Below are 19,382 nucleotides of genomic sequence, written 5' to 3'. Positions count from 1 at the left end.
AGGGCGAAGGCATCCACTGTCTCTCCCTTCCTGTGGACTTCATCTCAGAAATTGATTAGATAAAAACGTGACAATGTCAAGGAGGTGGATGTGCCTTGAAGAACAAAACAAGGGGTGTGACAATAGCAGCAGAGAGTTGATGTTTTGGAGAATAGCTTCCTGGGAAGCTGAATGACACAAGTAACCTGTGAGTATCTAGCAAGGGATATATATCTCAGCTGCAGGAGCAGCTCAGTGCAAGAACTCTGCAGCAGAGGCAAGCTCAGGGCCTGGGACCAGGCATGGAGGCTGATGTGATAGGAGTGATGATGCGGGGAGAAGTGGACCAAGTTGGCATGCTGTGGTTACATGTCACAAAAGGTTTTGGAGCAAAGAATGTCATCTGGTTTTGGTTTAACATGTTCCCTCTGGCTGTCCTCAGGAGAATAGAAGTAGGGGGACAAGGCTGCCAGAAAAGGGGTTTGTGGGAGGCAGTGAGAGAAAATGGTCAGATTCAAATTATATTTAAAGAAAAGCCTATGGGATTTAGAGATGGGTTTGATGTGTGTTGTGAGTAAAATAACTCGGTATTATATGTTAAAATGTTACTTCCTTCATATATTGAAATCCTAACCCTCAGTACCTTGGGAATCTGTAGACCTAGGATCAATGTAGATGTAGTTAGCTAAAATGGGTCTTGCTAGCCTGCATGCCAATGAGTGTTGTGGTGGGGCTAATCCATTGTGACTAAATCCTTAAAGAAAGAAGATGTGTAAGTATAGGAACAAATAGAAGAAAGACACATGGAAGTGAGAATAATACCACTTCCAGGTGGAGGATTGCCCACTCGCCAGAAACTGGAAATGGAATAGTCTTTCTCCCAGACACCAGTGGAGGACAGATGGTCTGATACCTTGATCTTAGACTGTGGCCTCTAGAACTGGGTGGCCGTATGCTTTTGTTGCTTAAGCTCCCTGGTTGGTGAGTTTGTTATGGTGGCTTCAGCACATGGATATACTGGGCCTGTGTTTGTGTGTGTGTGTGTGTGTGTGTGTGTGTGTGTGTGTGTGTGTGTGTAAGAGTGGGGTTGTCCAGGAAGATGGATACTAGGAAGCAGGTCTTGTTGAAGTTTGGAGTGGAGAGAGGAGACACAAACTGTGCTAAATTTGGGAAACTTGTCCTGTATGTGTGGAGTTTGGGTGGATGTGACAGCTGGACATGTCTGAGGTTTAAATGAGAGAACATAGCCCATCACCTAATTTGGACAAAGTCTTAATGGAAATTAGAGATATCGCTCTAAATGATGCCACCAGGAAAGGTGTCCACGGAGCATGGCATCCTGAGAAATGTAACACATAGAGGTTGGGAAACAAGAGGAACCAGGAGAGTCTGGGAAGGGTTCAACAGGAAGGTGGGAAAAAAGGTGGCCCTCAGTAGTAAAAGCAGGGAAGAGGTGAAGATGGGGCAGAGCCACCATGGCTAGCACTGCGGAGGCCAAGAAGGGAGCCAACTACCCCAGATGTCACCCACTACTCAGACAAGATCAGATTCAGCAGGGAGGCGGCGGGAGGAGGTCCAGAAAAGGTAGGGACAAAACAAAGTTGCCATTACACTATAAGCTGTTTCATGTCAATAGAAGCTCTTAAGCATTGCTTTTAATGACTGTATCACATTCCAAGATACAGTCATTTGTTCTGTGAGTAGAATGTTTGCAGTTGTTACTGCCATACTGATTGTAATACTGCAGTGGGTGTATCTGAACATCGTAAGATCTTCTACATAAGGAATGATAGTGTTCAGTAGGATGTTTGTTTTAGGGTTTAATCCTAAAGCTGTGGCATGGGCACCTCTCACTAAGAATTTCTCTTTTACATGTTATTTAGTTGACCAAACACAGAGTAGTGCTAAATCACCATGGTGATGGTACATGTTGTAGGTTGAATTCTTTCTCAGCCAGATTCACATGTTAAAGTCTATGTTAGTCCTTTTTTATTGCAATGACAAAATGCCAGCGGGTAGGTAGAATATAAAGAAAACAAGTTTATTTAGTTCATTATTATTGTTGCTAGAAGTGTAAAGTTGTGTGGTCCCATTTGCTCTTCTTCTGTGAAGACTTCTTTATGGAAGCAAGTGTGAGAGGGGTCACAAGCCAGACACAAAGCCAGAGGGTCTACCAGAGTTCAACAACCCACTCTGTGGAAAGTATCCCTAGATGACTACTTCACTTCTTCTCAGGGCTGTGCCCCCTCCAGTGGCTTAATAGTTTCCACCCCCTCTCTACTTCTTGAAGGTTCTGCCGTTTCTGAACATCTCCACACTGAGGAGAACCTTTGGAGGGTGTACTGATATCTAAATCAGGACCCTAGAATAGACTACATTTGGAACATGGTCTTTAAAGAGGTCCTTAGTGAAGGAGAAGTAAATAGGGCAGACCTTGGCCCAGTGTTAATGGTGTCTTTAGAGAGCCAAGGGAAGATCACATGACAACACCAGGAGAAGATGGCCGTCTACAAGCTAAGGGCTTAGGGCACAAGAGAACAGCTTTAACGCTGAGCCTCAGGCTCTGGCTTTCTCTCCTCATTCATGTTTTAAGTTCGCGGTCTCAAAGTGCTCCTCCCTCACTGTATGACTCCTCCAGAAATCCCTTCCACATTGCACATTGTTCTCTTTGGTTGTTATCATTGCTGGTATTTCTGGTTGACTGTCTAGGCTAAGCAGAAAGGTGTATGTTTTCTTGTTTCTGGTTCTATCTCTGGGGCAAATGACAGTGTTCAGTGTAGCAGAGTGCCAAGTTCCTGCTTAGTATTTTATTGAAGGGACAGATCACACTTGCCTAAATGTATGGAGCTGGGAGAGAAGGTCATTTCATTATCTGATATCCACCATCCTGCTTCTCACTAGTAGATGAGTTTATGCAGGACAAGTCACACTTTTAGACTTATGGTCATTGGCACTCTCCCTCTAAGAATTCTTTGCATCTTTATCTTTTATGGCAATCTCTTAAATTTTGATTTAATTAAAGTGTGCGTATGTGGTGTGCTTCTGGAGGCCAGAGGAGAACAATGGGTGTTTGCTCTATTGCTCTACACTATTCCCTTGAGCTGGGTTTCTCACTGGGCCTGGGTCTAGGTTTGTTGCCAGCAAGACCTCCCCCCCCCCCAATACTCTAGTCTTTACCCCTCACCTTGCTGTGGGGTTGCAGGCATGTGGGACCACACTCAGATTTGTATGTAGGTAGTGTCGATTTAACTTGGGTTGTTATGACTTTTATCCACTGAGTCATGTCCGGTCAGCCCCATTATTATCTTTATATAATAACTCACAGATACTGCTCAGTTGTCTAGTTAAGGGCCTCTTGCACATATGGGTTGGTGTATGCAGAAGCCAGAAGAGGGTGTTGGGTCCCTTGGAGATGAAATCCCATGCAGTTGTGAGCTGCTTTATGTGGGTGTTGGAAACCAAACTTGGATCCTCTGCCAGAGCAGCAAGCATTCTTAATTGTTTAATTTCAAGCTCCATGTAATGAATTAAAAAAAATGGTGTGTATATTTCATATTAGACTCTGATTTTTTTTTTTTTGGAAAAAATTCTCCATCTTTTTACCCCAAGTTCGTGGCTTAAAGTTAGCATATAAGAAGGGCTCACTGTTCAGACTATAAATATAGATAATATGGATGACATTAAAACAAGCTTTAAGATTATCTAAGAGTATGCTGTCTTCTCATTAGACATCATCTAGAATGATTTCTATGCATGTCATAATTGATGTCTGTCAACTCCAACATTGTCAGAAGTTTGCACTTACAAGCTGCCTACTGGTATTTACTACCATGAAAACACAAAGTGAATTTATTCTATTAATGTAAAAAGGAAAATCTTAGATGAGTTTAATCTTTGTTTCATTGAGTGAAGAATGACTTATCAATCAGGCAGTCCTCAGAGCTTGAACTCCTGCCTGTAATGTGGGCAGGTGACATTTTTAGACATCACAGTTGAATTGGCTTCAGCTTGGCTCTGTGCCTTGCTTGACTCAGTTACCTGTGACTGAAACTCGGGGCCATCAGACTGACACTTAGCCCTTTGGCACAAGAGTGGACTCCAAAGAAGGCTTTTGGCCAGTTGAATTGACTTTCAGGTTGAATAGCCTTGCTTGCATTTGTTTTTTTTTTTTCTTCCTGGATTTTGTTATATCTGCATTTGCAGAATGAAGTATTTTCTGAGTTGGACTCATCTGAGGATGAGATCTACTTAAGTTTCATGTATGCATTATATACATTGCCTGAAAGGTATACTATATGATATTTTTTGTACACCCCTGGTTTGATCCATCAAACGACATCAGATGTAAAGTTTTTTCCTTGTTGTCACATTGGTGCTTTAACAGTTAGGGACTTTAGAGCCTCCTGGCTTTTGGAGTTTTGGGACAGAGTGCCTGTCTATACTAGAAGGCTTGCCAAGATATTATTAAGGACTCCATTGCAGAGAGAGTCCCTTTAGCCAATGAGTTTAACGTGGAGGTATCTGAGGAGTGGCTGAGTGAATAGTGAAACCACACAATTCTAACTCACACTAGTATTTCCCAACATTTTAGAAATTTGTATCACTTTTTATTTCTGATTTTGAATGGCTCTATGCTAGCTTTAATTTGATCAACTATTTACAATTTCTTTGAAGTTTTTGTTGATGTGAATAACTCTGCTGGGGATACTGGGACATATGTATGGGCATAGCAATTTTTTTTGGAATGTTGTTAGGATACATATCTAGAAATTAGGCTGTTGAGCTGTCAGGATGCATCTGTCCTGATGCATCTGTCAGGAATGGGGAGAGGGGCACAGTAAAGCACCTGCTGTGTAAGCATGAGGAACTGAGTTTGGATTCCCAACTCTCATGTAAAAGCTGGTCACAGGTCTATAATCCCAGTGCTGGGGGTGGGGTGGTGATGAGCCTGAGTCAGTCAGCTGGATCCCTGGAGTTCATTGGCCAGCCAGCCTAGCTCAATGGATGAGCTCCAGGGTCAGTGAAAGAACTTGTCTCAAAAAATAAAGTGGAGATAGTTGAGCAGGGTGGTGGCTCGAGCTTTTAACCCCAGCACTGGGGAGGCAGAGACAGGTGAATTTGTGAGTTTGAGGCCAGCCTGGTCTACAGAGTGAGTTCCATGATGGACAGGACTTTACAGAGAAACTCTCTCTCTCAAAAAAAAAAAAAAAAAAAACCAACCAACCAACCAAACAAACAAAACAAAAGGTGGAGGATGATCAAGGGGTTCAAAACAAATGCCTGGGGCTGGTACTCACATATGCACACATCCGCACATGCACACACACACAAGCTTCCATCCACAAACACACACATTGGCAATAAAAGACAATTTCCTCTCACAACAGCACCCCTTGCTGATATTTTACATGTCTGCCTAAAAAACTAAGTAGTCACGGTATTCCTCCCTCCTTTTATGTGAACTTCTTTGGATGACATCATTGATTTGGACAGTGGCCACATATTTATTTGCTATCTCCCTCCCTTCCTCCCTCCCTCTTTTTTTCTTTCGTTTGTTCTTTCTTTCCAGTAAATCTCACCATGTAGCTCTGGCTGGCCTGAAACTTACAGTGATAGACCAGGCTAGCCTCAAATGCACAGAGATCTAACTACCTTGAAGAGAACCAAACCCTCCTGTAGCATAGCTCCAAAGGTATTAGACACATGAGGACTGCTAAGTGGCATTAAGGCATCAAACTCTTGAAAGAGACCCTGGGATTCTGGGCATAGCCTTGGCGACCAAGTTCCATGTGATTTGTGCCTCATTTAAGCTTTGCTGCTTAGAACATCACACCATGTAGGTGTTAAGTGTTAAGAAAGTCTGTGAGATGTGACAGTCTAGTTTAGAGAGACATGGGGTTAATGGCAGCAAACTGATGACAAGACAAATGTGTGTGTACACACCTCAGGTATTTCAAATGGATTTTCACATCGATGGAAACTGCATAAGGTCCACTTGGTGTTTGATGACGTGTGGCTCTTCCTTCTAGAAAATTCAGTTAATTCTTTGTCACTATAGAAGAGTGGCTAGAGCAGTCATTGGGAGGTTATGATGCTGTTGTTTTTCTCTTTAGGGACTGAGGAGGAGGCTGAGCCTGACCTGTTTACAAGGAAATCACATTACTTATTTGGGTTTGGGTACAGGATAAGTTAGATCAGTCTTCTAGAACTTGTGACCTCATTCTATGCTTCTTATATTACTTTGTATTGAATAACTCAAAGGGCAGCTGGGCAAGGCCCTGAAGCCACACAGGGAGCAACTTCTCACCTGCTGTCTTAGATCATGGAAGACACAGCTCAGCTCACATTTCTCTCCAGGACACATGGTGGCAGACATGCTGCAACTTGTTTGGAGAGAGAAAGGCAAGGGGCAGGGAGTTGGAGAGCTGTGTGGGTTGGGCAGGCTTTAAATATAACCAGGGGCTGTGCTTTTAGATGAAAAGCAAAGGAGGTCGGGCTTCAGGGCATGGGTCGTTTCCTAAAAATAAAGTTACTGAACTTTGAGAGAACTTGAGGATAAGCTTTGTCAACCCGGAGTAGCCTGCCAGTGGAGGGAAATTTGAAACTGTTTACTATTTGGGCCCAGAATGGAGCATTGATCCAGTTGTGACTGGAGGCCAGCCTGGGAGGTAAGGAAGGAGGGGCTTTTGTAGCCCACCTGCTCTCCCAGACGTTGGCAATGGTGGTATTCAAGTCCTGAGTTCATTCTGGCTTGGTGGCAATTTCTGCCAGTTGTGACAGATCTCACTATACTATTGCTTCATAACCTTATGCCCAGTCACCTCTTGTTTGATAGTTAAACATTGAAATTTTTGAAAAGTAGAAAAATAAAAATAGTTTAACAGCAAACACCTATACATCTATTAGCCATAATCAATACATACCTGTTTATTATATTTGATACTGATTTTTTATTTTAATTATGTATATGTGTATTAGTATGAACTCAAGTATAGGAATCTTGGAGGCCAGAAGAAGGGTTAGACCTCCTGGAACTAAAGTTACAGGTGGTTGAGAGATGCCTCACATGGGTGCTGGGAACTGAATCCCGGTCTCTGTTAAGAACAGTATGTGCTCTAAACCACTGGGCCATTGCTCCAGCCCTCATCTTCTATTGTTAAGAAAAGAAAATTGAGCCAGGTATAAAACACATCTGGAATGATGATATACATGTAATGTCAGCACTCAGCAGGTTAAGGCTGGAGAAACATAAGCTCCTTGTCAACTTAGGCTATATCTCAAAACAAAACAAAAACATAAAAAAACAAATAAACCAAAACAAAGCTATTAGAATAAATTCCCAAAAAGTGATATACCTTTTTCTCTGGTATTAATTCTCTTTCTTCCCAGACAGGATAATGTCATAAACTTAGTGTGATGCTTACAGGCATGTCCAACCTTTTGACACTGAAATATGACATTGTTATCCATAAAGTTTATATTCTGGCATTATGAAAGTAAACAAATATTGCAAAACCAATCTGAGAATGTTTAACTAAGTTCAAAATTTTGTGTTGGGCTGCATGTTGGTTGCATATGGCCCATGGACTTCAAGCTGAGCACATGTCTGGCATGTTTAGCATCCATAAAAGTACATGGTGTTATTTTAAAATTTAAGCTACAAGATGATCATGAAATTAAAAACACTATTACAAAGTAGCATCCTAAGGTTGAAGATGGCTCAGTGAGTAAGAATCCTTGCTTGACAAATTCTTAGTGTCCATGTGATAGCCAGGCTTGGCCTTGTGTGCCTGTAATGGAAGAGCTGGGAATGGAGACAATCAGATCCTGGGAGCTTGCTGGCCAGCAGCCTATTGGAAATGTCCAGCTGCAGCTTTAGTGAGAGACCCTGCCTCAAAGATATAAGGAGGTAGAGAGTGATAGGGAAAGACACTACACCCAGCTCTTTTGGATCTATTGTATCAGTTATGATAGTATGTAGATTTTCTAGTAACTTGTATACATAACAAGAGAAACTACAGAAGTTGATAAATTTGTTTCTTGTTTTCTGGCACAATAGACCCTTTTCTGTTTTTGCTTTGTCATGTTGCCTGGGCCCTGTTAGAGATGATTATGGGCATTTAGGCTTGTTTCCAGCATTGACAGGAATGCTTTTGCAGTGTGCTTGTAATATTCGCTAGGGATCTTGGTATGTTGTTTGTAGGATTTGCTGTAGATACCGCTTAGCAGAATAAGGAAATCCCTGTGTATGTGTATTCAGGGTTGGCAAGCAGTTTTTATTTGTTGTTATGAGTAAGTCATGGATTTTACTGGAAGCTTTTCTGCATTCCTTGAGTCAAATTCTCATTTTTTTTTTTTTTTAAACATGGGGAATTACATTGTTTGGTCTGCTGACAGTAGGACCTTCCTTATGTTTCTAGAGCTAATTCTACTTACTTTTCTGCTTCTGAAATATTGACATATTTGGTCTATCAACAATTCATTTAGGTATTTTGCATCTATGTTTAATTGGTGTGTATTTTCATTTTCTTGTGGGTACTACTCTTGCCTATTCTATGTTTAGATACTAATTATTCATTCTCTCCTTCCTGTCCTGTCTTTTCCCTCTCTTTTAACAGGGTCTTACTATGTAGTCCAGGCTAGCCCCAAACTTGCTATGCAGCCTAGGCTTGCTTTGAACTTGTGGCAGTCCTCTTTGCTTCACCTTATACTGTTCTTTTCAAAGAGTTTGATTCTGGGTTTGACTTCATGTCCTGACCCCAGCACTGCAGAAGTGGATCTGGATCCTAGAGGATATGTGGTTGTTCACTACTTCCAGGTCTTGATGGGCTTGTTCTCTGGCCTCATCCTGTATCTGCTGACTTGGGTGTCAGGCGATTGACGGAGCCCAATTCTCAGGTCCCTACGGGCTCTTCTTTGCTCTATGTGTTCCAGCCACTCCACCTCCTGAGGTGGGTTCTGCCCTTCTGCACAGCAGAGCTCTCATGCTCTGTGGTTCTCCTCCCAATGCTGTGTTTCTAAAGAGCTACCTGCAGAAAGTCTGACAGTGGCATGCATCTCTCCTCTCAGGAATCAGTCCTGTGTTCTTGTTTGTCCAGGATGGCACAGCACATGGTTTGTATCTTGTATCCAGCCTTTTAAGGTTTGTTATTCTGCCACAGAGAACGTCTCATTCTGTATCCTGGGTTCACCTACAACTAGCAGGACTGCCTGGCTTTAGAAACTTTAAAATCCTTTCCCCTTTTCTGAAGTGAGTAGCATTGTATAGCAAGCTTTCTTGTTGGACTATCTTTGGATTGGCAGCCCCCAAATAATGACACAGAGACTTATTATTGATTATGAAAGCTTGGCCTTTAGCTTAGTCTTGTTTCTAACTAGTTCTTATAACTTAATTCACTGATTAAAAAAAAAATCTATGCTCTGCTGTATGGCTCTTTACCTTTCCTTAGTACAACATGTCTGACTTCTTTGAGTCTGCCAGCAAAACCATGTGCCTAGATTCTTCCTCTTCTTCATCTCTTTCCCTGGAAATCCCACCTATTCTTTCCTACCTAGCTATTGGCCATTTAGCTCTTTATTAAGCCAATCAGAAGGTGTCTTAGGCAGAGACACATCTTTACAGTGTAAATAAACTTTCCAAAACAACACTGTGCATGCAGTGTTTCTCCTAATGATACAGAAAACAAAAACAACAACAACAACAACAACAAAAAACATGATAAAGCATGATGGGAGAAAGGAGAGCATGGGTTTGGTATTTTCCTGTCACATGAGGGGGCTTGTATTGGGCATTAGGGGCATCTATCTGCCCTGCTGTTCCAGTTCAAGACAACCCCTGCTGCATGATCCAAGGACTCCTACCCCAACCTTGGTAGGGCAATTGAAGTATTTTCTTCAAAAATTTACTGCAGAAGGACAGTTTTGAAGACATTATTCTAACACATGGATTATTCTTTTTTTTTCTAATAGGATTTATTTTCAAAATCTTTGTGTTTTCTTTTTATGTGTAGTCTGTGTGTCTGTGTGCATGCACACACACACTCGTACACATGTGTGTATATGTATTTGAGGCTAGAAATCAAAGTTGAATATTTTCTTCTATTGCACCCTACCTTATTGTTTTGAGACTGTCTCCCACTGAACCTGGAGCTTACCAAGTAAGACCCAGGTAATCCTTCTGTTTCTGCTTCACCAATACTGAGATCATAACATAATGTCCAATATTTTAACATGGTTCATGGGATCTGAACTCTGTTCTTTACATTTGCATGGCAAGTACTTTACCAACTAAGCCATTTCCCCAGCCTGATGTTTTAATTAGTGTTTTTTAAAAATTACCCTTTTCCTGTATTCTTATAACATATAAAATTTGAAAAAAGCAGAAAACAAAAACAAATCACCCCTCCCCCAATCCATTTATGGTTACCTAAAGACAGGTACCTGTGGCACAGTGAATGGAGTGTTGGGTGATTTCAATCCTTGGCCTTTTCCTGGGTGCCAGATCCTGCAAGCTGTGTCATGCAGCCTGCCTGAGAGATCAGTAGCTATTTGCAGGACACCTTGGAAGGGAAGAGGAGTGGTAATCACTCTCAGATGTTAGACTGAGATACACTCCTAATTGAAAGCATTAAGAGAATAATGCATATATGACAGTGCCTGGGACCTGATCTCTGTCAAATGCCCCAGTGGAAAGCCTGGTCCTGTACTCTCTCCTGCTGCTTCTGTTCACTTGGGTGGAGCCCATTCAACCCTGTGACATTCCATAAATAATAGTGGCCTGGCAAGTACTTGGAGCCCAGCATCTCAGATCCAGCTACCAAGTTTGCTTAGTCATGAACATGTTGATGAATTAGTATTCTTAACTAAGTGCAGAGCATTTGAATTTGAATTTGAGAAACCTAATATAGGAGTGGCTCTTGGGGACCACTTTACAAGTATCAGTAACTTCTCTGAAACACCCACAGTTACCTGGCCAGGGTTAACTGATTTAAGTCACATAGTCTACAAAGTTGGTTCTAGCTCTAATCTTCTTTCCTCCTCAAATATTTTTAAAAATGGTGCCTGGTATTCTGATATTCAATAAACATTTTTTTTATTTGTTATGACCAATAGGAATCATATTATAGCAGGATGGGAAAAACTAGCAGGTTTCCAAGGAGTTAGATGTTGTTCATGTGGTTCTTCATAACAGTGTTTCATTGTGATGACTAGTTTTATGTTAACTTGACACAAACTAGAGTCATCTGAGAGATGGAGTCTCAACTGAGACAATGCCTCCACAAGACTGGGCTGTAGGCAGATCTGTAGGGCATTTTGTTAATTACTAATTGATGGTGCAGGGCCCAGTCCATTGTGGGTGATGCCATCCTAGGCTGGTGGTCCTGGCTTCTATAAGAAAGCAGGCTGAGCAAGCCATGAGGAGCAAGCCAGTTAGTAGCACCCTCCTTGGCCTCTGCCCTCGAGGTTCCTGCTGTTTGAGTTCCTGCCCTGGCTCACTTTGATGATGATTAGTCATATGGAAGTATAAGCAATCCTTTTCCTCCCCAACTTGCTTTTGGTCATGGTGTTTCATCACAGCAATAGAAACCTCAACTAAGACATACGTTTCTCATCTCTTCTGGAACTATTTAGTGGACTGAACTGAATAGGCACTGACTTGGGTAAGAAATGTAGTAGTGTGGTCTCAAGGTCAAGAGTTTAAGACTGAAACAGACTATCAACAAAGGGGTAGCAGATAAATAATTCCAACAAATGAAAAGGGTCTGATGGGAGCTGTCCAGAAACCTGTGACATTACACAAGGCAGTTCAAGTTAGTGACCTCGATTCTCCCAAGGGACCCCACCTGTGTTCAGAGGTTCAGGCCACTATTGTCATGGTGGGAAGCATGGCAACATACCAGCAGACAGGCATGGTGCTGGAGAAGTAGCCATAAATTCTATATCCAGATCAGCAGGCAGCAGAGAGAGAGAGAGAGAGAGAGAGACAGAGAGACAGAGAGACAGAGAGACTCTCCAATGAGGCCATACCTACTCCAACAAGGCCACACCTCCTAATAGTGCTATTTGCTATAGGCCTATCAGGCCATTTCAGTCAAACCACCACAGGATACTTTTTTTTTTTTTTTTAAAGATTTTTAAAAAACCTGTGGTGTACTTTAGGAAGGCAGTTATAATGCAGTGGTTAAGAAGGATGTCTTTGAGTCAGCTTGTTTGGGTTCTAACCTAACTTCTTTGTTAAGCCTTAACCTTTGCATTTGTTCCTTTATCCATAAAATAAACATAATAAAATATCTACTAAAAACAGTTTTTGGGGATTAAGTTTATTTTGTGTGTGTGTGTGTACATGAAAAGTGCCTGTCACATAGGTAACCACTAACAGGTATCAGCTGTCACCACCACCATCATCTCCCTGATTTTCTCAGGGGAACATCTAATTGCACTGTTGACTCTTTGGAAGAATGAGTGAAGTCTACTGTGCTTTTCTTCAAAACTATGTCTTCTGTTGTCTTCTGCAGCAAGCTGTGTTCCGCCATGCCAGAACGGAGGGATGTGTCTCCGGCCTCAGCTCTGTGTGTGTAAGCCAGGGACAAAGGGCAAATCCTGCGAGATCACAGCTTCCCAGGACACTGTGCCACCAGTCTTTGGAGGACAGAATCATGGGTCTTCTTGGGTCCCTTCTGAGCAAGTGGCAAAGCATTCCTCAACCAAGAAGGCAGACGCTCTACCAAGGGTCAATCCAGTGGCTCAGATGACCCTGACCCTCAAGCCGAAGCCTTCCGTGGGACTCTCCCAGCAGATCCATTCTCAGTGAGTGTTCTCAACTTGTGTCTAGCCTAGATACACATTAGCCCCTTTTGAACACACTGCTTTAAACCAATCTCCTTGGCACATTTGCAGAGATGCTGGACAATACTATCTTTTTCCTTCTCAAGAATTTCCATGTGAGGCTCATGCATCAAGTCTCTTAAAGATACTTGGTTTGATGAATGACTTTCCCCTAATGTAACCCATAGTGGGGCTAGGATTATAGGGATTGGGGTTGGAAGGGACTAATAAACATAGTTGTTTGATTGTGGAGTTGTAATTTTAAGGATTCTCTTTTGGGGGTCTGGAGAGATGGCTCATCAGTTAAGAGCACTGGCTGCTCTGCCAGAGGACTTGGGTTCAATTTCCTGTACCCACATGTTGGCTCACAACTGTCTGTTAACTCCATTTCCAGGAAATCTGATTCCTTCTTCCAGCCTCTGTAGGCGCTTAGGTATGCATATGTTACACAGGCAAATGTACAGGCAAACTACCAGTAACCCATAAAACTATAATAGTTTAAAAAAAAGAAATTAAAAATAAATCTTTTACGGGCAGGGGTGATTTAAAGTCCTGAAAGAATAATTTAAAAGGAGAAACATGCAGGTAATTTTTCAGAGTACTGGGAGAGGTAGAGATTTAGCTTTGGGTAGGAAAATGAGTCACTGGCAGGTAAGTCTCACCCTCAGGTTAAGTGTATCCACTCTGCACAGTGCCTGCCTCACAGCTGCCTGCAAGCCCAGTTTTAGTGAATGAAGTTGCTTTCTATTTATGGGAACTTTCTTTTCTTCTTCTTTTTCTTGCTGTTCGGAAGCACTGAATACGTTGTAAACTCAGGGATAACAAAAATGGTCCCTGACCTCTGGTGACTTTTGTAACAAACAGTCCAGAGAGGGGCCCTGTCTAACTGTCTCCTCTTAATGAGCAACTACACATGGATAATAAGATGCTGAAGTTACTGCAGGGCTCACTTGTCATTTGTATAGGAATGTCAAATACAGGAAGCCCCAACTTCAAAAAGGACTCGACCCCAGATCATTTGTAAGTCACTTGCTTGGAATTTAGAAGGCATTTCCCCCATGGAGACTGCACTTCCACTTGGTGGTTAGTGCACAGTTAGCCCACAGAGGCCATCTGATCTGTTGAAAGTCCCCCCCCCCCCATTCTCATTCATACTTTGCATTGGAATTGGACTCTGACTGTTTTTGCAGATGAGGTCTCTTAAAGCCTTTTTGTTTCTCTTCTCTCCCAAATCTCTCTCTTGTTTTTCTTATTTTGTCTTCTTGTAATATAATATTTTATATTATTATCTTAATGTTCTGTCATGGGCTAGGTAGAAACCTGGTGGGTTTGAAAACACGTTTTATATCTCTTGGTGAGAAGCAAGCAATGGTCCCTCAGAGCTTGTTGTGTGCCAGGTACTAGTTTAGAAATTTCAGATGAGTCACCACTCCATAACTCATAATGAGTCTGCACTAAATAATAGGAAATAACCTAATTTTTACAGAGGAGAATAACCAGCTTTAGAGTGGTCGATGTGTCACACAGTTAATTGGTAAGTTGTCCCATTAGAGCTTAAACAGAGGTAGTCATGTCACAGCATCCATTCTTAAGAAAGGACATAATTAGTGCAGGAAGGGCTTTGCAAACATTTTCTATGAAGGATGAGATAATGAGATATTTCCTGCTCTGTGGGACAGGTGGCTTCTGTGGTCAGTTGCAACATGCTGCAGCCCCAAAGCAGCATGGACTTAATATTATTCTTATTTAGACTTCTTTTCTTAATCATATTTATCAATCGTGTGTGTGTGTTATATGCAGATATATGCATCTGTGGAGACCACTGATCAATATCAGTTATCTTCTCTTGCTAATCCCCCCAATCCCCTCTCTCAGTCCAGGTTGGCCTTGAATTCACAGAGATCCATTTGCCTTGGCCTCCCTAGTGCTGGGATTAAAGGCATAAATCACCACACACAGCTATTACACACTACAACACACACACACACACACACACACACACACACACACACCCCCCCCCCACACCCCCCCCCCCCCCCCCCCAAACCCCCCCCCCCCCCCCCCCCCCCACCCTAGAGCTTCTGATTTGGCTAAACTGGTTGGCCAGAGACCCCTAGGCTACTGTTTCCACCCGGCCCCATCCCCAGCTCTGGGATTACAGAGTATGCTGCCATGTCTGGTTTTGATGTGGATCCTGTCCATAGTCTTGTACACCAAGGACTTCACTGACTTAGCCATCTCTCAGCCCCTTTCTCAGCAATTTTGTTTATTTATTTCCTAAAAAAGTTTAGATTTTTAATTATTTTAGAATTAAATATATGATAAACTATGATCATCTCTATTGTCCGTTTTCTCCTGCATTCCTTCTCCCCTACTCTTCCCCTAAGATGTCTCCCTCCCAATTTTATCTCCTCCTCTTCTTTCTTTTTCCTCTTCCTCCTCCTTTTCTTTTTCAAATAAATGTACTAGGTCCAATTAGTGCCACCCATATGTGCCTATGTGCTGGCTGTCCACTGGAGCATAGGTGGCCTACCAGTGGACACCCACTCCAAGAATGGTTCTACTTCTTTCAGCTGCCAGTAGCTCCTCGGTGAGGGGTGGGCCTTGAGACCTCCTCCCCAACCCAGCTGGGATTTTTGCTGGTTTGCTCTGGTGCAGGTACCACTGTTGTGTGGTATCCTTCCCACCCATCCTTCTCCATGTACCTCGAGCCTTAGTGGTGAGTGGGGGGATTAATCAAGATATCTTACTGACAGCCGAACACCCACAGTCAACTTATTCTCGGCACTCTGATCAGCTATGAATCTCTGCACTGACTGCTGTTCACTGGGGAAAAAGGGTTCCCTGATCCAGGCTGAGAGCACCCCAGGTCTACGGATAGAAGCTTAAGTGTTTAGAAGGCAATTTGACAGCCATTTAAACCGTGGAACAGTCATTCCTAACTTGTACAAAAACAGGCTGTGGACTAGATGAGCATGCTCGCCTCTTTCTAAAACACTGATGTGACTGTGTTCCTGGAGTGATTTTTATCATGGGTAGACATCTCCATTCTAGCACTTTTCTTTTTTCTTTTTTTCTTTTTTTTTATTTAATTTTATATAACAAAGTCCAATTAAATGAAAACAAACATTTATACACAATATTTGGGAATTTGGGCGTCGTTCTTTCCAAACTACTTCCTGCTGGTAAGGGGCGCTGTCTTGGGGGATTCGAAGAAGATTCAGATATCCTAGCTGTAGTCTGTAAGGCTGCTTTGTCCAGCTGTTTGGAATGTAGGATCAGCTTGTACTCTGTTTCAGGCAGTCTGGCGTGATCAAACCACATTAGTCTGGAAGGAATCCACATATTTTCATTTTCTGTGGAAACAAAAATAAAAATCCTTTTCCCCAGTAACTTGTTCTTCAACTTAAATTTTGGAGTCAAAGCGTTTTTTTTTTTTTTTTTTTAATTTATTATTTTACATGTCGATCCCAGTTCCCTCTCCCTCCCTCCCTCCCTCCCCTCCAGCCCTCCCTTTTCTTCCCTCCCTTTTGCCCTCTCTGCCCTCTCACATGCACTCTAAACACCCTCCCCTCCCAACCCCCCACCACAATACCATATGTAGGGGAATGCCATCCAGTTGGGGTCATGTAGATCTGACAGGTCATGTGAAGTAGGGACTAGGGCTTCTCTCCTATCTCTAGAATAAGGCAGTTATCCCTCCATGGGGCATATGTTTGCAAAGTCCTTTTGTGCACCAGGGATATATCCTGGCTCCACTGTCTGAGGTCTCTTAGACTGCTCAGACCTTCTGGCTGAGACCCATATTCAGGGGGGTCTGAGTCAATCCCCTGTTGGCTTCCCAGCTATCAGTCTAGTGGCCCTTAGCTCCTCCTTGTTCAGGTAAGCTGTCTCTATGTACTTCTACCACATGGTCTTGTCCTCTCCATCTGCTTCTGGGTTCTAGTTCGACTCAGTGTTTATGTATGGGTGTTTGCTCCTATTTTCAACAGGCATTAGTTGAGGACTCCATGGAGATGTTAGTTGTTGATCTCACTATCCGGGAAGGGCATTTATGATAGCCTTTCCACGGGAGCTGAGATTGTTAGTTGGGAGCAGTCTTGTAGTTCCCTCGACCTTTCTTTGTGTTCAACTTTATCTTCAAACCAATATTGGCTCCCTCTTTTATGTTCTCTCTCTGTCTCTGTCTCTCTCTCTCTCTTTCCTATTTTCCTTTCCTAACCAGGCTTAATCCTCCTGGTCGCACATGCCTTCCTCTCCTCCCCCTCATTTTCTCCTACTTCTCTCTCCATTAGCTGTCCTCCTGCACTTTACCTGAGGTCTGGGGGACTTGTCCCTTCCCAGTTCTGTGAGGGACTTTATATGAATCTCTTAGAATACAACTTGTACCCTAGTTCCTCTGGTGATGTGAATTATAGGCTGGTGATCATTTGATCTAGTTCTAAAATCCATATATGAGTGAGTACATACTGTGTTTCTCTTTTTGTGACTGGGTTACCTCATTCAGGATGGTTTCTTCAAGTGCCATCCACTTGCCTGCGAATTTCAAGATACCATTATTTTTTTCTGCAGAGTAGTATTCCATTGTGTAGATGTGCCACATCTTCATTAACCATTCTTCAATTGAGGGGCATCTAGGTTGCTTCCAGGTTCTTGCTATTACAAATAGTGCTGCTATGAACATAGTTGAACAGATGTCTTTGTTGCATGGATGTGAATCCTTTGGGTATATGCCTAAGAGGGGGATTGCCGGGTCCTGTGGTAAACTAATTCCCATTTTCCTGAGGAACCACCATACTGATCTCCAAAATGGCTATATGAGTTTGCACTCCCACCAGCAGTGGAGGAGTGTTCCAATTTCTCCACATACTCTCCAACATAAGTCATCACTGGTGTTTCTAATTTTAGCCATTCTGGCAGGGGTAAGATGGTATCTCAAAGTTGTTTTGATTTGCATTTCCCTGATAGCTAAGGATGTGGAGCATTTTCTTAAGTGTCTTTCAGCCTTTTTGATTTCCTCCATTGAGAATTCTTTCTTCAGTTCTGTAGCCCATTTTTTAATAGGGTTATTTGGTATTTTGTTGACTAGTTTCTTGAGTTCTTTGTATATTTTGGAGATCAGCCCTTTGTCGGATATAGGATTAGTGAAAATCTTTTCCCAGTCAGTGGGCTGCCGTTTGGTCTTGTCAACTGTGTCCTTTGCCTTACAGAAGCTTCTAAGTTTGAAGAGGTCCCATTTATTAATTGTTTCTTTCAGTGTCTGTGCCCCTGGAGTTATGTTCAAGAAGCGGTCTCCTATACCAATTTGTTCAAGGGTACCTCCTACTTTCTCTTCTAAGAGGTTCAATGTGGCTGGATTGATGTTGAGGTCTTTGATCCATTTGGACTTGAGTTTTGTGCATGGCGACAGACATGGATCTATGTGGAGTCTTCTACACACCCTCATCCAATTGTGCCAGCACCATTTGTTGAAGATGCTGTCCTCGCCCCATTGTATAATTTTAGCTGTTTTGTCGAAAATCAGGTGTTCACAGGTGCGTGGATTAATATCAGGATTTTCAATTCGATTCCATTGGTCTACCTGTCTATTTTTATGCCAATACCAGGCTGTTTTCAGAACTATAGCTCTGTAGTAGAGCTTAAAGTCAGGAATGGTGATGCCTCCTGAAGTTCTTTTTATTGTATAGGGTTGTTTTGGCTATCCTGGTCTTTTGTTTTTCCATATAAAGTTGATTATTATCCTTTGAAGGTCGGTGAAGAATTGTGGTGGGATTTTAATGGGGATTGCATTGAATCTGTAGATTGCTTTTGGCAAGATTGCCATTTTTACTATGTTTATCCTACCTATCCAAGAGCATGGGAGATCTTTCCATTTTCTGGTATCTTCTTTAATTTCTTTCTTTAGAGTCACAAAGTTCTTATTATATAGATCTTTTACTTGTTTGGTAAGCATTCCACCAAGATACTTTATGTTGCTTGTGGCTATTGTAAAGGGTGATGTTTCTCTGATTTCTTTCTCTGCCTCTTTGTCGTCTGAAAAAAATAGGGCTACTGATTTTTTTGAGTTTATCTTGTATCCTGCTAGTTTGCTGAAGGTGTTTATCAGCTGTAGGAGTTCCTTGGTAGAGTTTATTGGGTCGCTTATGTAAACTATGATATCATCTGCAAATAGAGACAGTTTGACTTCTTCCTTTCCAATTTGGATCCCCTTGATCTCCTTTTGTTGTCTTATAGCATTAGCTAGAACTTCTAGTACATTATTGAAGAGATATGGAGAAAGAGGACAGCCTTGTCTTGTTCCTGATTTTAGAGGAATTGGCTTAAGTTTCTCTCCATTCAGTTTGATGTTGGCAGTTGTTTTGCTGTATATTGCTCTTATTATGTTTAGGTATGTTCCTGTTATCCCTGACCTCTCTAATACCTTTATCATGAAAGGGTGTTGAATTTTATCGAAGGCTTTTTCCGCATCTAGGGAGATAATCATATGGTTTTTCTTTTTCAGTTTGTTTATATGGTGGATCACGTTGATAGATTTTCGTATGTTAAACCATCCCTGCATTCCAGGTATGAAGCCTACT

At 42.2% G+C, this 19,382-nt stretch overlaps 1 protein-coding gene across 1 annotated transcript in view; it reads left to right on the top strand.

Annotated features, from left to right (window-relative positions):
* LOC127218711 (latent-transforming growth factor beta-binding protein 1-like) overlaps positions 1–12,854 on the top strand; it is a 52,715-nt gene extending 39,861 nt beyond the window's left edge. The window contains exon 5 of the mRNA XM_051179714.1: positions 12,495–12,854. Within this exon, the coding sequence (XP_051035671.1) occupies positions 12,495–12,790 (296 nt within the window). The 3' untranslated portion in view covers positions 12,791–12,854. The remainder of the gene's footprint in view (positions 1–12,494) is intronic.
* Positions 12,855–19,382: the final 6,528 nt, after the last annotated feature.

Source organism: Phodopus roborovskii, unplaced genomic scaffold, assembly GCF_943737965.1.
Source record: "Phodopus roborovskii unplaced genomic scaffold, PHOROB, whole genome shotgun sequence".
Lineage (NCBI taxonomy): Eukaryota > Metazoa > Chordata > Mammalia > Rodentia > Cricetidae > Phodopus > Phodopus roborovskii.
This window is presented reverse-complemented; position numbering and strand designations above follow the sequence as displayed.